Source organism: Nicotiana tomentosiformis, chromosome 3 (genome assembly GCF_000390325.3).
Source record: "Nicotiana tomentosiformis chromosome 3, ASM39032v3, whole genome shotgun sequence".
NCBI classification, from domain to species: Eukaryota; Viridiplantae; Streptophyta; class Magnoliopsida; order Solanales; family Solanaceae; genus Nicotiana; species Nicotiana tomentosiformis.
Genome location: NC_090814.1, coordinates 141,903,172 through 141,924,125, shown reverse-complemented (window position 1 = coordinate 141,924,125; position 20,954 = coordinate 141,903,172). Strand labels below are relative to the sequence as shown.

The following is a 20,954-nucleotide window of genomic DNA, read 5'->3' as shown; positions in this document are numbered from 1 at the left end:
ATATGTGATCAACTTTTGGAGTCCGTGGCCCAGCTTCTCCTGCACCTCTTTTTTAGGTATCTTATTATTTTTTTAATTTGTATTTATGGTGGATCTCGATTAATTTAAATTTACGTTGCATAATACTCAAACATTCTTTATCAGTTCTTTTTATTTATAAATATTCTGGCTCAAATTTAAAACCTCAATTTAAGGAATTCATCCCACTGTAACCATCGTCACATGATAGTGTCTTACTCCTTAAAGCAACCTATCTAATCCTTCATCTTAAATATCTGATGGAACTTTCCTAATAGCACCCAAAAACAAAACCTTTTTCTGGTTTTATATTAGTTTAGTTTACTTTAAGAAAATTACATCTAAAATTATATTGTGACATATTGATTCCTTTGTTTATTTTGTTTTGTTTGCTTAAAAAATGACGTTTTCCTTATTAAAAATGTTTTGATATTTTAAACACAGTGGTTTATAACGTGGATGGAATGAGCAAGAGGGAATCGACAATATGTTTATGAGTTTTAGTAAGAAGGTTACAAGTGTCCTACCAGTTGGATTAGTGTCTTTCGACGATATCATATTATACACCAATTCCCAAGAGAAGGGTGACTGAAAGTACAGTAAACAGTAGTAACATCTCTTCGATTGAATTGATGCCCATTCTTTATTAGGATTTCATATGCCTAATGTCATGTTACCTATTGAAATATATTATGCCTTTGATAATTATTTTATTTGGAAATCGATAAGATATTAGTTACTCCTACTTTGTATTTTTGTCCACGGTCCTGAAGTGGCTGTTTTTTGTTGGTTAGTGACAATTACAAACTTGTCAAAGGTAATAAATTTAGCTATTACTCATGCCTCCTGCTCAATTTAAGTTCACGTTGTGGAGATTTGCTGACAGATATTTTTGCTTTTTCCCCATGCGTGTTAAACGATGATTTGTATTGCTATGCTCTGCTTACTCAAACTAGGTTGGTCTAAATTAACACTGGAATTTGTCTTTTTGGTTACTAACTTTTTCTATTGTTAACCATTCGGTATTCAAAACTCTCATGCCAAACTAATTTGGATTTATGTTGAATAGGCGCACTAAAGAGATAAACTCATTTCTACCAAAAAGTTTTAAATTTTAGAGCTTGAAATTATAGGGTGAAAGAATTCCGACCCCTAGAGTTTGGTGGTGTTACCTAACTTATGCCTCTTCTCCCTTTGACCCTATTCCTCTATCTTGATTAGCCTCAAATTGGACTGAGTTGTACCATCTCATATACTGACAATCCACAGTAACAGTCTGGTGTAACCCCACAATATAATGCCCATATGCTAACAACAACCAATTTGTTCAGTCTCTTTAATAAAAAAATTAGTTCAGTCTCCTCATTCCTGACTATAAAGAATGACTTTAACGACTCTTAGAAAAGGCTTCGATAATGCAGGGAATCAACTTGAGAAATAAGCATGAAAAAATGACGACAAGTCATTAGTCATAAACACATGAGTTGGTAGCCGTATTAAGAGGTGCTCTAAATAGTAGTTAGCATGCTATAATGCAGGCACGATATATAATGCCCTATTAAACATATCTGACCAATATCTGTTCAAAGTACAGCCAATACTTTATTCAAAATACAGCCAATTAATAAACGTGTTTATATTTCGTTCAAATTCTACCGCTGATTACAGTCTCTTTCCAAGATAGCCTGTCTTAGCTTGTCCCCATTACTTAAAGAAAAAGAAAAAGTAGTATTCCTTTCTATTTTGGGGTCCCAAAGTCCCCAATTTATATTACCAAGCATATACTCTATAGTTGGTGCATTGGTAGTACTCCCTATATCTCAACCGTTATAGTGTCTCGGATAGACAACCTTGTTTTCAATCGATTATATTGTCGCGTCGTTTAAATATTCTTAGACATTAAGGAAATAATTTTTTTTAAAAGTAAATCTGTTAAAAGTAACTATGGTGATAACTAAAAAGAGAAAGCTGAATGATTACCTATAAAATTTATTCCTTATTTTATTTTAGACGACGTACTGCATGAAGCGATGGAAGAATAATAAATATTTATCTGTACCGGTTGTCTATACCAACCCACCAAATACATATCACATGTCTTCACAATCATAATTATTTCTAAATCATAGTTAATTAATATACATTTTTATTTTTATTTCACTTTATCATAGTAAATTAGTACAATTTAATATAAATATTTGATGCGAGTAAATTTTCAACGGGAGTAACTATGACAAGAGAATGAGCCACGAAGCTTGTGTGAAACGTGAATTAGAAGTGAAGCTTGGTTTTTGATTTTTCGATTGTAAGAAGAGACTGAAATTGAGTTTTTGACTATTTCTGGAAACTATTACTCCTATGAATCAAATTAGAATAACAATTTAGGCGTTGATTAATCCCTGGTCTGTCGGAATGGTCAACCTGATTATATTGCTTCTTTCTCGGTAAATTCAAGTTCCATGGATCAGCAGACAGTTCAACCAATACAGTTAGCTCAACCTTTTTAATCTCTTCTATCATTGACTGACAAATTCATTGGTTAGCCGGTTTGACTCGTAAACCCATTGGACCAAGGAAAGAATTATACGCCTTTTTTTTTGTCGTTTGAGAAAAGTAAATAAAACAAAAATTATTGTTGGCAATCGTACAATAGAATGAAAATTTAGTGTAAAAATCTTCCATTTTCAATCATAAATTGAGAATTTGGGTAACTAAATGGAAAAATAGTGTAGACATCTAGTGTTGATCATCTCAGGGTTGGCTAGGGAGAAAACAAAATTAAATAAAACATTTAACGAAAAGCTGGAGGTTTCAGTGTCTGCCCTCAATGAGTAAGTTTAGAAGGGTGCGGTTATGACTTATGACCAGAAAAAGGGAAATTAAAAGACAAAAACGGATTTGTTTCGTCTTCACCTAACAACTGCGAATGGGACATTTTTGCTTACCAAAGCTGGATTGCAGTGCACAAAAAGCGCACAATATCTCTGAAAGGGCTATTTTGATAATTGTGACACTTGAGGGGGTACCATTGGAAGAGCAAATAGTTTCCATTGACGTGATTCTCTACACTTCGATTAATGGATTCCCTTTTAAATCCTTTAAAGATCCTTCTCTCTTTTTTACCAGCCCCACGCCCCCCCCTCCCCCTCTACCCCCGCCGCAACCAAGTTTAATTTTACGGTAATGGCTAAATATATTTTTTTACTTTCAAAAATAGTCTAAAAATACTTACTCATTATATTATTGGGTTATTTATATCTCTGCAGTCATACTTTGGGTTCAAATATACCCTCATTTAAACGGAGGACACGTGTCATCGTCCTATTGGTCAATTCTAAATATCTGCTAATTAATTAAAAAGACTCATTATCCACATACATTTTTTTTTTTTGTAAAAACTAAAAAAAAACAGAAATTATTTTTACTAAAAACTAAAAAAAACGAAAATATTTTTTTTCCAAGTTTTTACAAAAAACCTTCCTTAGAAAAAACTGAAAAATATTTTCTAAAACAATATTTTTGTAAAAATTAAAAATAAAAAGCTGAAAATCAATTTTCTAACGCAATTTTTTTTTATAAAAATTGAAATATTTTTTACTAAAAACTGAAAAAAATAATTATTTTCCTTCCAGTTTTTACAAAAAAAATGCTTTAAAAAAAGCTGAAAATATTTTCTAAAATAATATTTTTGTAAAAACTGAAAAAAAGCAAATTTCTAAAGCAATGTTTTTGTAAAAACTGAAAAAACAAATATTTTTTTTCTTTCAGTTTTTCCAGTTTTACAAAAAAAAAATGCTTTAAAAATTGATTTTCAGTTTTTTTGTTTTTTTTTTGTTTTCAGTTTTTACAAAAATATTATTTTAGAAAATATTTTTCAGTTTTTTCTTAAGGCAAGTTTTTTTAAAAAAAACTGGAAAAAAAATATTTTCGTTTTTTTTTCAGTTTTTAGTAAAAATAATTTTAGTTTTTTCGAGATTTTACAAAAAAAAAAAAATATTTTTCGTGTATGGGTAATATGTCTTTTTAATTAATTAAGAGATATTTAGAATTGACCAACATGACGATGACACGTGTCCCTCCGTTTAAATGAGGGGTATATTTGAACCCAAAGTATGACTGCAGGGGTATAGATAACACAATAGTATAACGAGGGGTATTCTTAGACTATTTTTGAAAGTAGAGAAATATATTTGGCCATTTGCCGTTAATTTTAATCCGCTGTATTAATATTAAGAACTAGAGTAATTTTTAACATTAATTGGCTAATTGCAAGTTGAATAACTCTTGAATGCACCTTGTCAAAGTGTGAAAAAGTTTAAGGTGGTTTGGTTTGAGAGATAAGTAATTAATCCCTCTTGTCCATAATAAGTGATTTTTTAATTCTTTTTTTGTGGTCCAAAATAAGTAATTTTTTCAGATTTTAAGAATAAATTAATTATTTTTTCCCTACACTGCCCTTGGAGTAAATAGTGTTGGAGTATGTGTTAGGAGTGTTTATGTGAAGAGATAATAAATGTTAATATGACCAATTTTATTGCTAATTAATGTTTAAAAGTGAATTTTTTAATTTGTGTGAAAACAATTAAAAAATCACTTATTGTGGACCGGATGGAGTATAATTATGGGAAAAATTGTGAGATCATTTATTCCATGTTTGGTGCAATATTGGATTCCGATATTAGTGATATTATTTTTATTTATTTGTGGGATAACAATCCAGAGATTTGCCCTTTTTCAAAACTTTTTCTCGCAAAGATTTTTAAGAAATATAAGGTTAAAATTGAAATAAAAGTTAAAAACAAATATTTGGTTAAACCTTATTCTCAATTTTTACCTTATATTTCTTAAAATACTTGGGAGAAAAAGCTTTGGTGAAGGGTAAATGTATAATTTGATTGTCCTATCCCTAAATTAGTACTACCCAATATCAACTAATATTGTTATTGTTTTGCTTATTCTATTTTTTTGTTGTCTTTTTCAGTGTATTTCAAGGGTTTTGGTTCTTGAGTGCCATATTTATATACAGTAGATTTTTGTATCTCTTCCTCGGAACCTTTCTCCCAATATCACAATCTTCTTCTTCGCCAACCTTATCTCTCTCTCTTTCTCTTTCTCTTTTTCTTGTTATTAACCTGTTAAAGGCTCAAATATTTAGATTATTTCTCGGACTTGTAGAGATAGAGAGAAAGAGAGAGTGTGTCTAACAAAAATGGAAGCTGTTTTACAAACAAAAGGGCTTCTTTCTCTGCCTTCAAAACCCAAAACCAGAGCATTTTACCCATTACCTCAAGGGGGTTTAAGGCACCGATTCAATTCTTTTAATTCTCTTAAACCTAAACCCCTTGAAGGATTATCTCTATCTTTATCTTCTGATGGTTTCCAAAAATTTCAAGGCTTTGCTAAAAAGCCACAATTGATTAGTCAAAAGAACAGATTTTTTCCAGTTTGTAAAGCAGAGGCTGCAGCTGCAGCTGATGGGGTACCACTTTTGGGAGAAGATGAGTCACCTAAATTCATGGGAATTGAGCTTGTGACACTCAAGAAAATTATTCCACTTGGGCTTATGTTCTTTTGTATTTTGTTTAATTACACAATCTTGAGAGACACTAAGGATGTTTTGGTTGTAACAGCTAAAGGGTCAAGTGCTGAGATTATACCTTTCTTGAAAACATGGGTGAATTTGCCTATGGCTGTAGGCTTCATGCTTTTGTACACAAAGTTGGCTAATGTGTTGTCAAAGCAGGCTCTTTTCTATACTGTGATTCTTCCCTTTATTGCTTTCTTTGGGGCATTTGGGTTTGTTTTGTATCCCCTTAGCAATTACTTTCACCCCACAGCTCTTGCTGATCAACTTTTGAACATTCTGGGTCCAAGGTTTCTTGGACCAATTGCTATATTGAGGATCTGGAGTTTCTGTTTGTTCTATGTCATGGCTGAGCTTTGGGGAAGTGTGGTGGTTTCAGTTCTTTTTTGGGGGTTTGCTAATCAGGTAAATATATGTTCATCATCATCCTTTCATGGATCCTTTTTAGAATTAATTACTATTCCAGTTTGGGTGTCATAACTTGGTATATTCCATTTATATGTTGTTTGCCTGAATTTTGAGACTCCCAATGTCTTTTTTAGTCTAGGATAGTAAATAGATTTCATGCAAATTGCACACTGAGCTTTAGGTATAGGTGTCCCGGGACTAATAATCTATGAAGAAAGGAGGGGAAAGGGCAGATCAACCAAAGATCCTACTCCTCTTAGAAAGGGGAATGAATCATTTTTCCGCTTTTTCATTTTGTTTCAAGGCCCCATTGACAAAAGAACAAATCAGGAAATAGTCAATTTGATGAATATTCATTTTATACTGTCACACTTCATTTGTGCATTAGTAATCATTTCCAAAGTTATATGATCTTAGATTCTTATATTTGTTTATCTGATGAGTTCCTGAAACTGCTGCACTTTAGGGTGATATGAACTCTCTTTGAACTGATATGCCGGGAACAGGTTAATGTTAGGGATTGGATGGTACAACATTTTTTCTTCATTATTCTCTTTTGGCAATGGGTGTTGGCTCCAGGAGTGGGGTTAGGAAGGGTGCTAGGTTATGATAGTATTTACTGTTTTAAGATTTGTTTACTATGGAGTTCACGGTTTAACTAGCTTTAAGGCTGGTGACTGGTCCAGTTATGTTGCAATTCTGCTCATAAATTGCTAATGTCTCGGCTGCACTTTTTTCGTCATTGTTTACATCTTGTCTAAGTTCTGTCTTTTTTGTCGTAACCAGTTATAAAAATTTGCTAAGGTTTCAGTTTGTCACCTGCTCTTTCTGTTTCCATCTGTTTGAAAGGCCAGTTATCAGCTGGTGAAGTCATCCGCGCATCTTGATTATCAGTGCCTTGAGCTTTATTTGGGGAAAATAGCTTTTTGTGCTGCCATTGAATATTTTGGGATGCTTTTATTTTTGCAGATTACAACAGTTGATGAGGCTAAAAGATTCTATCCATTATTTGGACTTGGAGCAAATGTTGCTCTTATTTTCTCTGGTCGTACAGTGAAGTACTTCTCTAATCTGAGAAAATCGTTGGGTCCTGGAGTTGATGGTTGGGCCGTCTCTTTGAAAGCAATGATGAGCATTGTAGTGCTGATGGGGCTTGCGATCTGTGGCATTTACTGGTGGGTGAATCACAATGTTGCGCTACCGAACCGTAGCAAGAAGAAGAAGGTAACCAGCCACAATTTGGTATTGATTCCCTTCAAGTGGCTACAATACACAAAAGAAAATAGTAGTCAGCAAAAGGACCTATAAGTTTTGCCTATCTAATAAACTTAGCAGAGAAATTACCCCATTTATAGTTCCAGAGAGATGCTTGACCTCTTTGTTTACTTGATCGCGGCTCATTGATAATCTAATAAATTTCTACCTCTCAGATTAAATTATACAAAATCACTTTCACATTGAAGGATCATGTTTATGGTATTAACATTTTCTAAATAAAATATATTTTTGCAGGAGAAGCCTAACATGACCACGATGGAGAGCTTGAAATTTTTGGTCTCCTCAAAGTATATCAGGGATCTTGCAACATTGGTCGTAGCATACGGCATAAGTATCAACCTTGTTGAGGTTACTTGGAAATCAAAGCTCAAAGCTCAGGTAGATAATTACTAGGTGTTATGCGTGGTTATATATGAACTCCAGTTTGTTTCTCATTTTAACATGCAGCATCTTTTTCACTCTCTGCCCTTTTTAACTAAATCTGCAGTTCCCAAGCCCAAACGAATACTCTTCTTTCATGGGTGACTTCTCTACTGCTACTGGGATAGCAACTTTCACGATGATGTTGTTAAGCCAGTGGATATTTGACAAATATGGTTGGGGAACAGCAGCTAAGATAACACCCACGGTCTTGCTTCTTACTGGAGTTGGATTCTTCTCCCTGATTTTGTTTGGTGATCCCCTTGCCCCTGCTCTTGCCAAGTTTGGGATCACTCCTCTTTTAGCGGCTGTCTATGTGGGTGCTATGCAGAACATTTTCAGTAAGAGTGCAAAGTACAGTTTGTTCGATCCTTGCAAAGAAATGGCCTATATTCCTCTGGATGAGGACACCAAGGTATATACTAATTTACTGTGTCTAAAATTGTAGTGAATCAATGCTCTATGGTGCTGTCAAAAGTGCTGAATTGGAATAGTTGTGCCTACATCTAGGAATTGAATGCATTAAGCATGTATATATCTGTAGCCTTTAAGAAGGGGGAGCCTTGGAGCAACGGTAAAGTTGTCTCCATGTGACCTAGGTCACGAGTTCGAACTGTGGTATCAGCTACTGATGCAAGCATCAGGGTAGGCTGCCTACATCATCACACCCTTTGGGTGCGGCCCGTCCCTGCACCCTGCGTGAATGCGGGATGCTTCATGCACCGGGCTACCCTTTTATATTTGTAGCCTTTAAACCTCTGATGAGTGCATATATTTATGATTGTATTTGTGACTGACAAATACCTCGGTCCGGACTTCTATAACTGGAAAATCGTGATGTTATTTGGCAGCCAGTTGTTTTGTGAAAATTAAGCTCAAGCATTTTTCTTATAACAGGTTAAAGGGAAGGCAGCAATTGATGTTGTCTGCAATCCACTGGGAAAATCTGGAGGAGCCTTGATACAACAATTCATGATTTTGACTTTTGGTTCGCTTGCCAACTCAACTCCCTACCTTGGAGGTGTGCTACTAGTAATTGTAGTTGGATGGTTAGGAGCAGCCAGGTCTTTAGACGGCCAATTCACTGCATTGCGTCGTGAGGAAGAGCTCGAGAAGGAAATGGAGCGAGTAGCAGTGAAGATCCCTGTTGTGTCACAAGATGAAAGTGGAAATGGTTCTCTTACAAGTGATTCGTCGTCACTGAATCCCACGGGAGGTGACTCAGCTGGTGCATCAACTGAACCTTCGTCCCCAAGGAATGTGTAATTTTGCTGTTATATCACCTCCAAAGCAGGAGGAATATGAAAACAAAATAGGAGATACAAGTCGGTTGCAGGTTCAACTATTCAATGAAGTTCCCAAAATTTTCTTGGTTGTAGGAATTTGTTCTTACTCGATAGAAATAAATACGAATAGAAGGACAAGAATGTCACTGACTTGGCTGCCCTTAGATGTTGTAAGCTTATTGGAGTAGTTCCAATCATTCAGCTTTATAGCTCTCATGATATGAAAATGCTATTTGCTGCTAACTTGCTGTGTAGTGAACACTTAGAGAAGAACCTTCGACTGATGTGTGGAAAGCAGAGCAGAATAATTCTGTGCATACGCTTCTACATGTTCATTCTTAGTCTGAAACGTTTAGTGCTGGTTTCGCTTTTGGTTAGCCTTCATTTTGACTTTGCATGTTCTGATTAAGCCTCTTGACCAGTAGGCTTTAGCATAACTGGTAAAGTTGTTGCCATGTGACCTCCTGAGTTCGAGCCGTAGAAACAGCCTATTGCAGAAAAAGGTTGTGTACACATTTGTGATCCGGTTCTTCTTCGGATCCCGTGCATAATGGGATTTTAGTGCACCGAGCTGCCCTTTTATGTTCTTATTAAGCAACGGTCTGACAAAATTAAAGATTTTTTCAAGAAATTGTATAGGAGGACTACCATCCAATTTTACTGCTGCTCTTATAAATTTAGTCACATCGGTAAATTTGTGAGAAGATATCAAGTGAACTAACTTAGAAACTTCCTTTCCCTTTATAAACTAGAACTAAAACCAGAATACTTGTGAGAAGATAACAACTTAAAAATTTGATGAATTATGGTCCCAAAAAAAAAAACAACACTAAAACCCAATATTTCAGTCACATGTTCAAAACTGGTCGTTCAAAATACAGATTGGAACTATCGTATAATCCTAAATGAGGCAGACTGTAGATACCTCCCCTAGTACTGTTTAATCATTGTCCATTCGTTCCTCATCGCTCTCAATTTTCTCACATCATATTAATTATCAACTGCATCCCCACTTATATCGCCGCAGTACTCTTCCCATCACTATAATCTTTGTTTTGCACATTATATCCAATTTCCAGCGAGCAAAAGAAGAAATAAACAAAAGAAGCCAAGGGTGTGGGGATAGCTAGGGAAGGCAAGTAAATTTAATGCAAATATTCCGTTGGGTAGTGACATATCATGGTTTCTTCTCTGCTGCATAGAGAACAAAATTCATAAAACTCTCACATGAGAAAGGAAAATGACATGAACCTATGTATATTTCTTTTCAATAACCATCCCCCTCTCTCTCTTGGTTTCATTATACATGACATATTTTATTGGATATGGAATTTAAGAAACAATAGAGTTTTGGTACTTATAATTTTAACATGCTATGATATTTATGCGACCAAAAAAATATACTCCATCTGTTTCAATTTAGATGAGGTAGTTTGACTCGACATGGAGTTTAAGAAAAGGAAGAAGACTTTTAAAACTTGTGGTCTTAAAAACTTAAGAAGTAAAAGATTTGTGGAGCCATGTCATTTGTGTGGTTATAAAAATTTTTCATTAAAGTTAAAATGGATAAAATAAAAAATTTAAAGTTAAATTATTTCCAAGTTTAAAAATATGTCATTTATTTTGAAACAAACTAAAAAGTAAAGTACCTCATTTAATTCAAAACGGAAGGAGTATTATATATTAAGGTTAAAACTACGTAGAAAGTACTGTAAATCACAATTATTAACAATTCAAAATATCTAAAAAGCATATGAAAAAATCACGAGAAAAATAACTCGTTTAACTCTTGAAATTCGAACTCCACCATATAAATGGGGACGAAGAGAATATATTTTTGTAAAACTAACTAAAAAAGAGAGCATATCACATTAAAAAAAAACAGATGAAGTAATTCTTATCCCTCCTTTTCTACCTCTCACTCGTCACCCATGTTCAAGGCACTAACGGTAAAGAACAATTCTGCACAAATCTCTATCAAACAAACCATCATCCAAGGGTATTCTTGTCAAAAACTAATAAAAACAACCTTGTCAACATTATGTGGTGGTGTCACCCCTAACAAATTTTTATCTACTAGAGGTAATAACCTCATGTAACAACAAGAAAAAAAAATCCCTGGTCAGAAATTTTCTTCATCTATATGAATTACTAGCTAGTATTACTCCATTGTCCACATAAACTCTAAAAATGAAGAAGCTAGCATTGCCGGAACCCATAAATTTTCCGGGCAAATCTACTCATTTCTCGGCCGAATGTTGGTTCGACGACACGTGTATCCTCGACATGGACTACTTTGTCAAAACACTTTCCGGCATTAAAGCCAAAGGTGTTCGTCCTGAACTTATTGGCTCAATTATTACTCATTATGCTTCTAAATGGCTTCCTGACCTTTCTACTGGAGAAGGTACGTCGTACTTATAAAAATTCTTCTAACATGTATTCTATGCTAAAAATTATACTGTTTATATTTGTCAAATAAGTATTACTACTTTTTATATATGTATATTAACGTAGAACGCCGTTCCCTCGGAGGAATTCCTGATTTCGCCGGTTAGTACATGTAGCTCAATTTAATTCTAGTCTTGTAAGGTACTAGGGATGAATGTAGTTTATTTTTGCGACAGGTTCAGAAGTGTTAAGCCCAAAAAATTTCGAAGACTCACCGGAAAGTGTCACGGCGTTATGGATGAAAAAGAGGTTCTTTGTAGAAACTTTGGTCGGAATTCTGCCGCCGGAGAAAGATTCAATCCCTTGCAATTTCCTCTTACGTTTGCTACGAATCGCAAATATGGTTTCAGTCGAGCCCAGTTACAGAGCCGAGCTGGAGAAAAGGATATCGTGGCAACTGGACCAGGCTACTTTGAAAGAGCTAATGATTCCGTCTTTTAGTCACACGTGTGGGACATTGCTAGATGTTGAGCTTGTTCTTAGGTTGGTTAAGAGGTTCGTGAATTTTGATGAAGCTGTAAGAAGTGGAACAGCTTTAATTAAGGTAGCGAAACTTGTGGATAATTACTTAGCTGAAGCTGCTGTTGATGCAAACTTCACATTGTCGGAGTTCATTGCTCTTGCTGGTGCATTTCCTGAACATGCTCGGGCTACAGATGATGGCTTGTACAGAGCTATTGACACATATCTCAAAGTAAGTACCAAATCTTCTTCCGCTTAGCCCTTAATTGATGACCATTAATTCTTTAATGACAACATATTTTGGCTTTTTGGTACAACAACAAAAAAATCCAGATCATGTTCAGAGAGAATAGTATGTACGCAGACGTTGACCCAATGTATAGAGAATATTTTGGCCTTTTGGTGACTCAATTATAGCTGCATCACAAAAATTTCTGTTATTAGTCGTTAGCGCGGAAAGTGTAAGTCGCTATTTCTTGCTACGACATACTATGCAGAAAGTTATGTGGCTAAAGTGTCGGGTCACTATTTTCTTTTCATATTTAGGTAAGTGCATTTCGTATAGCTGTATATGCAAGAGCTGTAGTGACTTACTTCTATATTTGTATAAATTGGTCACGAGAATTTTTCTTCCCAACCAAAAGAGCATGGTGGGGGAGGTGGGTTATTAGTTGTAAAAAAGGAAAATGACCGATCGAGTTGCTATTTGGTTAGATTAGGTTACGAGTTTTGGCATTGTCCATACTATGAGATTCCCAATGCCAAAAAATCCAAGTAGAGAAGGTACAACAGTGCAAGTATTGTTGAAATTTCTCCAGACAAAACAGAAACCACTGCTATTCTAAATTTGGCTTTTCTTGTGTCCGCTCATACCTCTTTGGGAAAAGTATTGCCTGGAGTTTGAGGAGAAAAATGAAGCAATAATCTTCACTGGATTTAGTAATTCTAATTTTAGAACTTCCCTTTTAGCTTCAGCCTATGTCATCAATCATGGAAGAAAATGTTTTCCTTCAAACTGTACAAGACAAGTCGCGGAGATTAATTAGTGTTAATGTTTGTTAGCGCCTAATTACACATTGTTAGGTAGCTAAGTGATTTAGTATTGAAAATAGAAAGCTAATGTTTTGTGCACGGATGATGTGTAAATAATTTTTACACTATCTTTAGGTTAAGTTGATTTATAGTAACATGTACTAACTTCTATATATATCAAGCCTGATATGATAATCTAAAAGCAATAAAGTAATAACGTATTATAACCGATTAATACTGCAAACTATTTCCATTTACAGGCGCATCCCGGGGTGACAAAACAAGAAAGAAAAAGTCTATGCAGATTGATAGATAGCAGAAAGCTATCGCCAGAGGCATCCTTGCATGCAGCACAAAACGAACGTTTGCCCGTGCGAGCAGTAATTCAAGTATTATTATCCGAACAAACCAAGCTCAACAATAACAAGCAGCAAATTGATTGGAGTGGTTCCTTTATAAGTGGCACCAGAAGCCCCAACGCGGGGATAATAAATGATCAGCCTCCAGCTCGGTGTATGTCAAAGCGCGAAATGAACGTTCAGCAGATGGAGATAAAGAGGCTGAAAGAAGATGTTCTTAGACTACAGAGTCAATGTATGACAATGCAAGCACAGATTGAGAAGTTGCTGGAAAAGAAAAGAGGCAGCAGCTTCTTTAGTTGGAAGAAGATTATTGTACCTTCTTTAGTTAAGCATGATAAAATTGGAGAGGTTGATAGAGAAACTGATGTGGGATTTATTGGAAGACAAACTCCTGTGGATATGAAGACCAGGCTTGTTCGAGGCAGAACACCTAACAAGTGGAGGAAATCTTTGTCCTGAGACAAAATTTTAGTGTTGAATTTGGAATAGGTGCAGGTTATCAATCAATGAAAAACTAAAACTAATTATTAAAATTCATAAGCTGAGTTGTTGTTCTCTCTTCCTACTTCGTATCCTAGTAAAAGAGGGGAAAAATTAACGTGTACTTTATATTTATATTAAAGATATGTGTATCTGAATTTGCTCTTCTATCAAAGGGATAATAATTCCACTCTTGATCACATTATTATTGCACTTTCGCTTATCCAATGTATTAATCACTAATTCTTGTACGTAGCAGAAATTTAATAGATTACATTGCGTCAAATGTGCAGTACTGTCTAGCTAAGAATAATTTATGATGTTACTCAGTGAGACATCGAGCTATTTCGGTCTTCAAGAACATGCCATAACCCAATTGTTCGCAACTTCCACGCTAGACCAAAAATAAGAGGCTAAATCTCTAATCGATTTTTTATGCTTCAAAAATAGGGAGCTTTACACAAGTAGCCGACATGATTCATTATTTATTTTTTCTAGCGGGTATACATTGATTATAACTGATTATATGCATTTATATACATATTATACATGAATTGTACATATATTATAATTTCGTCGACTACTTTTAGTTTAAACAATTGGATAAACGGTGATTTAGATGATTTTTCTTAAGAAATTATCATAGAAGACAATGCTTTTAAAATGATATAATTTAAAGCGCGTACTATAATACGACCCTCCTTACTATCAGCATTGGATAATCAATTTTTCTATCCTACAATTATATATGTGCAGATTTTCTGTTGACATGATAGAGTATTTAGCTTCTAGTCCCAAACACAAACTTAGTGGCTAGTCATATAATGGACCATTGTATTTATTTTGGCTATCTTTGTAAATGTTGTTTCAACTTGTTTTAGTTAATGTAATAGTTAGGAGGCAGATTTCGTTATATTGGGCACTTGATTGAGGCCCACTATATAAATATACTACAGTGTTGGATCTAGAAGGATCCATCGAGCATTTTTCTATCATTCGTTTTTCTCAGATGAAATTATCCTCTCTCTGTGTTGAAAACCCGCATAACCAAATTTCCCAAATTGCTCGATCTAGAATGTTATCATGGTATCAGAGCGGGTGTGACTTGATTCATGGCTCATCATCATCCGATCTTACCCCACATTCATTTCGTTGACGTTTAAAAGTTTTTCGGTCATCGTTGTTTTCTTTGAGATTCAAGTTGACTGTTTTTTTTTTGCTGTTTTTCATCAATTTGTGAACTTTCATCTTATCGTTTGAGTCATTTTCCGACGTATGCTCTCCGATTTGGTCCTAATTTGCACGGTGAAGGTGGTAGGGTTTTTTACTCGACCTTAAATGGGTGATAGTATCTTCTCTGAAGGTCGTTCTTCTCCGGTAGTGAAGAAGGATGGTAAACTCGTTCCTCTCTTCCTAAACTTGTTTGAGTAGAGTTCTTTTTACTTTTGTTGTAATATTTTATGATTTCACTAGTTTTGTATTAGTTGAGCTTTTCAATAGGAACACCTGATATCTTTTCCCCCAATCCTTCCTGTCACGACCCAATTCCATCATAGGTCGTGATGGCGCCCAACACCATTGTTAGGCAAGCCAACACTGATCAAACTAATGGTTTTCCGTTTAAATAAATTACTAAGTGGGTTTCCTCATTTGTTAAAAAGATTTTGAAATTTGCAAATGTGACATAATTAAACGGAAGCAAACGAGTACAAATCATAATCATGTAAACAAATCCATAATCATAAGTCTACTAGTGTGTGTGCCAAGACCTGGTGTCACAAGTATGTGGGCAATCTAGTAGAATATACAAAAGAACACTAGACTACTGTCTGAAAGGAAATAGACAGAAAATAAAATATATAGCATCGCCTGAATAGGTAGATGTACTGACAGACGAACCCTTCCACACAGGAGTACCCAAGGACTCACAAGGAATATCCAAGAAATGAGCAAACAGAGATGATACATATGAATAGGTAGATCCTGGATCAAATAACACTGAAGCATCCCTACCGCAGACAGAAATAATACCTGTGATCACGGCATATGAGGCCACTGCATCTGGTCTGGCCGTAAAAGCATAGAATCTAGATGGAGCGCCGGTTGACTGGCCTTCACCTGACTGAACAATAGCTGGCTGACCTCCCTCTGCCTGACCTCCACCTCTAGGACGACCCATACCTGTTTGTCCCCCACCTCTAGGCGGTCGGACGGCTGGTGCTGCAATTATGGGCTAATGACCCTGTTGTACCGCCTTGCCCCGAAGTCTGGGACAAAACCTCTTCATGTGACCCAGATCTCCACACTCGTAACAACCTCTCGATACCTTAGACTGTTGCCCCGAAGTCTGACCCTGATGGCCTGAATACCCACTAGAAGAACCCTAGATGGCTAGTGGGCAATATGAACTCTCTGGCATGGCACTGAAATAGGCACTGGAAGAACCCTGATGAGCTGGTAGGCGATAAGAATTCTCTGGCATAACACTAAAATAGGGTCACGCTAGAGCAACCCGATGAGGTGGTGGTGCTGGATATGTGAGCATGCTAGGCTGACCCCTCTCAAACTTACCTTTGTCCCTAACCGGGGCACCTCTAAACTCTCCAGAGAAATGGGTCCTCTTGTCCTGCTGCATCTGCTCTCTACCTCTCTAGCGGTAGCCCTCAATATTCCGAGTAATCTCTACTACTAACTGATAATCAGTACCCATCTCAACTTCTCGGGCCATACTAGCCCGAATATTGGGGTGCAATCACGCAACAAATCTCCGCACTCTCTCTGCGTCGGTAGGAAGTATCATAAGTGTGTGGCGATACAACTCAGAGAATCTCGCCTCATAATCGGTCACTGACATCTGACCTTGCTCGAGCTGCTCGAATTGACCTCGCAACTCTTCCCTCTGAGAGGGTGGAATATACCTGTCCAAGAAAAGCTATGTAAACTGGTCCCAAGTCATGGGAGGAGAACCCGCTGGTCTGCCAAGAAGATAAGACTGCCACCATCTACGGGCCCTTCCCTTTAGCTGGAAGGTAGTGAAATCCACCCCATGGGACTCCAATATCCTCATGTTATGCAGTCTATCCCTACACTGATCAATGAAGTCCTGGAGATCCTCATGTCGCTCACCCCCCGAAGATATGAGGGTATAGCCTAGTCCATATGTCCAATAGCTTCTGCATATCGCCGTCCGTAGCTGGTCTAGGCTCAGGTGCAGCCGCTACAACTAGCTGGGCTCCGCCCACGGGTAGTATACCCGGAGTCTGATATACTGCAGTTGCATGCACCGGAGCCTGGGTAGTAGGGTTCTGTGCTCTCCCTCCCGCCTGAGACGTGGCTGGGTCTACTAGAAATAAACCAGCCTAAGTCATAGTGTCCATGAACCGCAGCATACGGCCCATAACCTCCTGAAATCCCGGTGCTGACATGAAATCTACCGGGGCTGGCACTGCGGCGGGCACCTCGCCCTGCTGCTCAATGATGGGATCCTCCGCTGGATACGCCGGTGGTGCTACTGAGGCAGCTCTGGGATGCCTTCATCCCCTACCTCGGGTCGGTGCCCTTCCTCGGCCTCGGCCTCTAGTAATGGGGGGAACAGTTCCTCCCGGGTCTAGAACGTCCCGTACGCGTCCTCACCATCTGTGAGAGAATAAGAGAAAGGATTTTCGCATACCATCAACTGCACGATAGGATATGAATAAAGAGTAGTTTCCTAAAACTCTATAGCTTCTCGAAGATAAGTACAGATGTCACCGCACCGATCCGCAAGACACTACTAGGTATGCCCATAACTTGTGAGACCTACGTGAACCTAGTGCTTTTATACCATCTTGTCACGACCCAAATCTATCATAGGTCGTGATGGCGCCCAACACTATTGTTAGGCAAGCCAACACTGATCAAACTAATGGTTTCCCATTTAAATAAATTACTATGTGGATAACATTTTCTCATTTGTTAAAAAGATTTTAAAATTTGCAAATGTGACATAATTAAACGGAAGCAAACGAGTACAAATCGTAATCATGTAAACAAATCCAAAATCATATGTTTACTGGTGTGTGTGCCAAGACCTAATGTCACAAGTATGTGGGCAATCCAGTAGAATATATAAAAGAACACTAGTCTAACGTCTGAAAGGAAATAGATAGAAAATAAAATATAAGGGAGACTTCAGCTGTTGCATAATGGCTCGGAAGGCAGCTCACCGTGAAGTCTCGAGATGGGGATCAAATCTGCGCACCAGACTGGTAACCATATGCACCTGCCTCAGATCCTGTACAATTAAGTACATAAGTGTAGCGTGAGTATATGAATAATATGTACCCAGTAAGTATCTAGTCTAACCTCGAAGAAGTAGTGACGAGGGGTCGACTCCGACATTTACTAAGGGCCAACAATATGATAATATGAAATTCTAATTAAGCATGATATATATAACAATAAAACTCAAAACAAGAAATAACTGAACAATTCATCACCATATTTAAGAACCCAAATCACTTCCTTCATTTAAAACAAATAATCTTTCAAATAATGAATTTATACCAATTATAAAAGGGACTTCCAGTTCTATTATCACGCACAAAATTCTGCCGAGGACATTCGGCCCGATCCAACATAAATGTAAACTGTGCACTACCGAGGGTCGAACGGCACAAACCATATATGCATCTATGAACTTGCCGAGGCGAATGGCTCGCTCCCATGAGAGTAGTAGAAAGAATTACCCCGCTCGCGGAATATACTTGCGACGCGGTCAAATATAAATTATCAATAAATCATAACCCTTTCTTGATTCTTTTCAAAATAAAGACAATTCAACTTGAAGCTTTTAAATCCTTCAAATCCTCGACTTAGTTCCATTTGATACAATTAATAAATATAATCAAATAACAGTGTCCACAAAGCATGGTGTAAACCTAAAACTACCCGGACATAAACAAGAATAGTAGCTACGTACGGACTCTCATCACTTTGTGCGTATGTAGCCCCCACAAATAACAACGCATATTAATTAAGTTCACCTATGGGGTAAATTCCCTCTTACAAGGTTAGAAAAGAGAATTACCTCGTCTCAAGCCTACTTCCCAATTCAAGAATGCGCTCATACCTCCAAATTTGATGTCAAATGACTCGAAACTAGTCAAACATTACATAAATCAATCAATATATACTCAAAATTTTATATCTCCACTATTAGAGTGATTACTCAAACCAAATTGTAAGATTCCTAAAATTCACCCCCTAACCCACATACCCGGATTCCGTAAATCTTTGAAGAAAGTTATTACCCATAACCTTAGGAATATAAATATATGGTTTTCACTAAGTTTCATAATCATTTTCGTGGCAAAATCTCATTTTTTTTTATTAAACCCTAGTTTTTTCATCTAAACCCATGATTTCTACTAATTTTTATGTTAAAATATACCCATAATCTATGTATTAAAATCACATTAAGGTAGGAATTACTTTCCCTCAATAGCTAGGTTGAAGTCTCCATTTTTTAAACTCTAAAATCGCCCAAATGTGTGAAGAATGGGAGAAAAATGCCTAAGTCCCGTATTAAATGAAGTTCACTGCCTCCAGCGATTTCCGTACCTGTGGTCATAGGGCCATACCTGCACCCTCGCTTCTGCGGATAAAAGTCCGCTTCTGCGGATAAAAGTCCGCTTCTGCGGATAAAAGTGTGCTTCTCCGAAACTCCCCTGGACCGGCTGGCGTCGCTTCTGTGGACGGGTTTTCGCTTCTGCGGTCCCGCTTCTGTGGAGAATGGGCCGCACCTGTAGAACCTGGGATGCCCTTCCTTGGCCGCTTCTGTGAGGCTTGGCTCACACCTGCGAGCTCGCACATGCAGCTGGCCAAGCACAGGTGCGATTATGACAGACCTGATGCTTCAGTTGTTGCTCCAAATTCTCATCTTCGTCTGAGCCTCGTCCGATTGACACTCAGGTCCTCATCCGAACATACCAATAAGTTTGGAATCATAAAACAGACTCGCTCGAACTCTCGGAACGCCTGAAACAACATCAAAACTAAGAATCGCACCCCAAAACCAATTGAATCAAACTTAAGAACTTCAAGTTCTTCAATTTACTTCCAATGCGTCGAAACGTACTTAAACTACTTGGAATGACACCAAATTTTGCGTGCAAGTTTTAAATGACATTACGAAACTATTTTCGATCTCAGAATTCTGTTTGGACCTTGATATCACCAAAATCCGCTCCCAACCAAATTTAAAGAACTTCTAAAACCTTCAAGAATCAACTTTCACTATTAGGCGCCAAAATGCTCCCAGGTCATCCAAAACCCAATCCAAATATACGTCTAAGTCCGAAATCATCATACGCATCTATTGGAACCGTCAAATTCCGAGGTCGTCTACTCAAAATGTTGACCGGAGTCAAACTTGGCCTTTTAATCCCACCTTAAGGAACCAAGTGTTCTGATTTCTACCCGAACCTTTCCAAATCCCGAACTAACCATCCCCGCAAGTCATAAATAGTAAAAGCATGTACGAGAAGTCTTATTTAGGGGAACATGGTTCTAGAAATTAGAACGACTGGTCAGGTCGTTACGCTTCCAGTCCTTTGTTTGTCCATTCCTCTCACATTCCCGGGATCTCTTTAGTTCTTTTTCCCTTTTCAGGGAATGTCTTTGGGAGGTGGAAGAGTAAGATGATAGTTGCCTTGTTCGCAAAGAATAAGATAGCCTTTGTTGATGGTACATGCACTAGGCCAAGTACCAGTTGACCTCAAAAGAAAATTTGGGATAGGTGCAATAATATGGTAATTTTCTAGCTGACTAGTTACCTTTCCCTGGAAATAGCAGAAAGTGTGCAGTACTCTGAAACTGCTCAAAGTATTTGAACTCAGCTCCAAGCTAGAAATGTGACTGAAAATAGGGCAAAGATTTCTGAACTTAAACGAGAATTAGCCTATAATTCCCGGGGAACACTGGACATATCTTCTTATTTTAATAAATTGAAGAAATTATGGGATGAACTAGGGGTCATTTGCATTGATCATGCACAAAGGTGCACTTGTGCTGCTAAGCCTGGTATTCAACATGAGGATGAAGAGAACAAACTTTTCCAATTCCTAATGGGTTTAAATAAGATATATATGGGTGTCAGGAGCAATTTACTTATGATGAAACCTCCACCAAGTC

The 20,954-nt window shown here is 37.1% G+C and overlaps 2 protein-coding genes across 2 annotated transcripts; both read left to right on the top strand.

Annotated features, from left to right (window-relative positions):
- The first annotated feature begins 5,072 nt into the window (after window positions 1–5,072).
- LOC104115364 (plastidic ATP/ADP-transporter) lies at window positions 5,073–9,237 on the top strand. Its single transcript, XM_009625976.4, has 5 exons — window positions 5,073–6,007; window positions 6,980–7,234; window positions 7,523–7,666; window positions 7,776–8,123; window positions 8,606–9,237. Exons 1-5 carry the CDS (start codon window positions 5,228–5,230, stop codon window positions 8,972–8,974), a joined length of 1,896 nt encoding a protein of 631 aa, XP_009624271.1. The 5' UTR covers window positions 5,073–5,227; the 3' UTR covers window positions 8,975–9,237.
- A 1,924-nt stretch (window positions 9,238–11,161) lies between these two features.
- Window positions 11,162–13,981, top strand: LOC104115363 (root phototropism protein 3-like). The gene is made up of 3 exons (XM_009625975.4): window positions 11,162–11,401; window positions 11,622–12,139; window positions 13,200–13,981. The coding sequence occupies exons 1-3, from the start codon at window positions 11,185–11,187 to the stop codon at window positions 13,758–13,760; spliced, it is 1,296 nt and encodes a 431-aa protein (XP_009624270.1). The 5' UTR covers window positions 11,162–11,184; the 3' UTR covers window positions 13,761–13,981.
- The last annotated feature ends 6,973 nt before the right edge of the window (window positions 13,982–20,954 follow it).

What these genes read in the sequence shown, in the direction of transcription:
- LOC104115364 (XM_009625976.4), top strand. Translation starts at nt 5,228, where the DNA reads ATGGAAGCTGTTTTACAAACAAAAGGGCTTCTTTCTCTGCCTTCAAAA. An exon ending in TTTGGGGGTTTGCTAATCAG is followed by an intron (nt 6,008 to 6,979) that starts GTAAATATATGT and finishes TTATTTTTGCAG; the next exon opens with ATTACAACAGTTGATGAGGC. An exon ending in CTCTGGATGAGGACACCAAG is followed by an intron (nt 8,124 to 8,605) that starts GTATATACTAAT and finishes TTCTTATAACAG; the next exon opens with GTTAAAGGGAAGGCAGCAAT.
- LOC104115363 (XM_009625975.4), top strand. Translation starts at nt 11,185, where the DNA reads ATGAAGAAGCTAGCATTGCCGGAACCCATAAATTTTCCGGGCAAATCT. An exon ending in TGACCTTTCTACTGGAGAAG is followed by an intron (nt 11,402 to 11,621) that starts GTACGTCGTACT and finishes TTTTTGCGACAG; the next exon opens with GTTCAGAAGTGTTAAGCCCA. An exon ending in CTATTGACACATATCTCAAA is followed by an intron (nt 12,140 to 13,199) that starts GTAAGTACCAAA and finishes TTCCATTTACAG; the next exon opens with GCGCATCCCGGGGTGACAAA.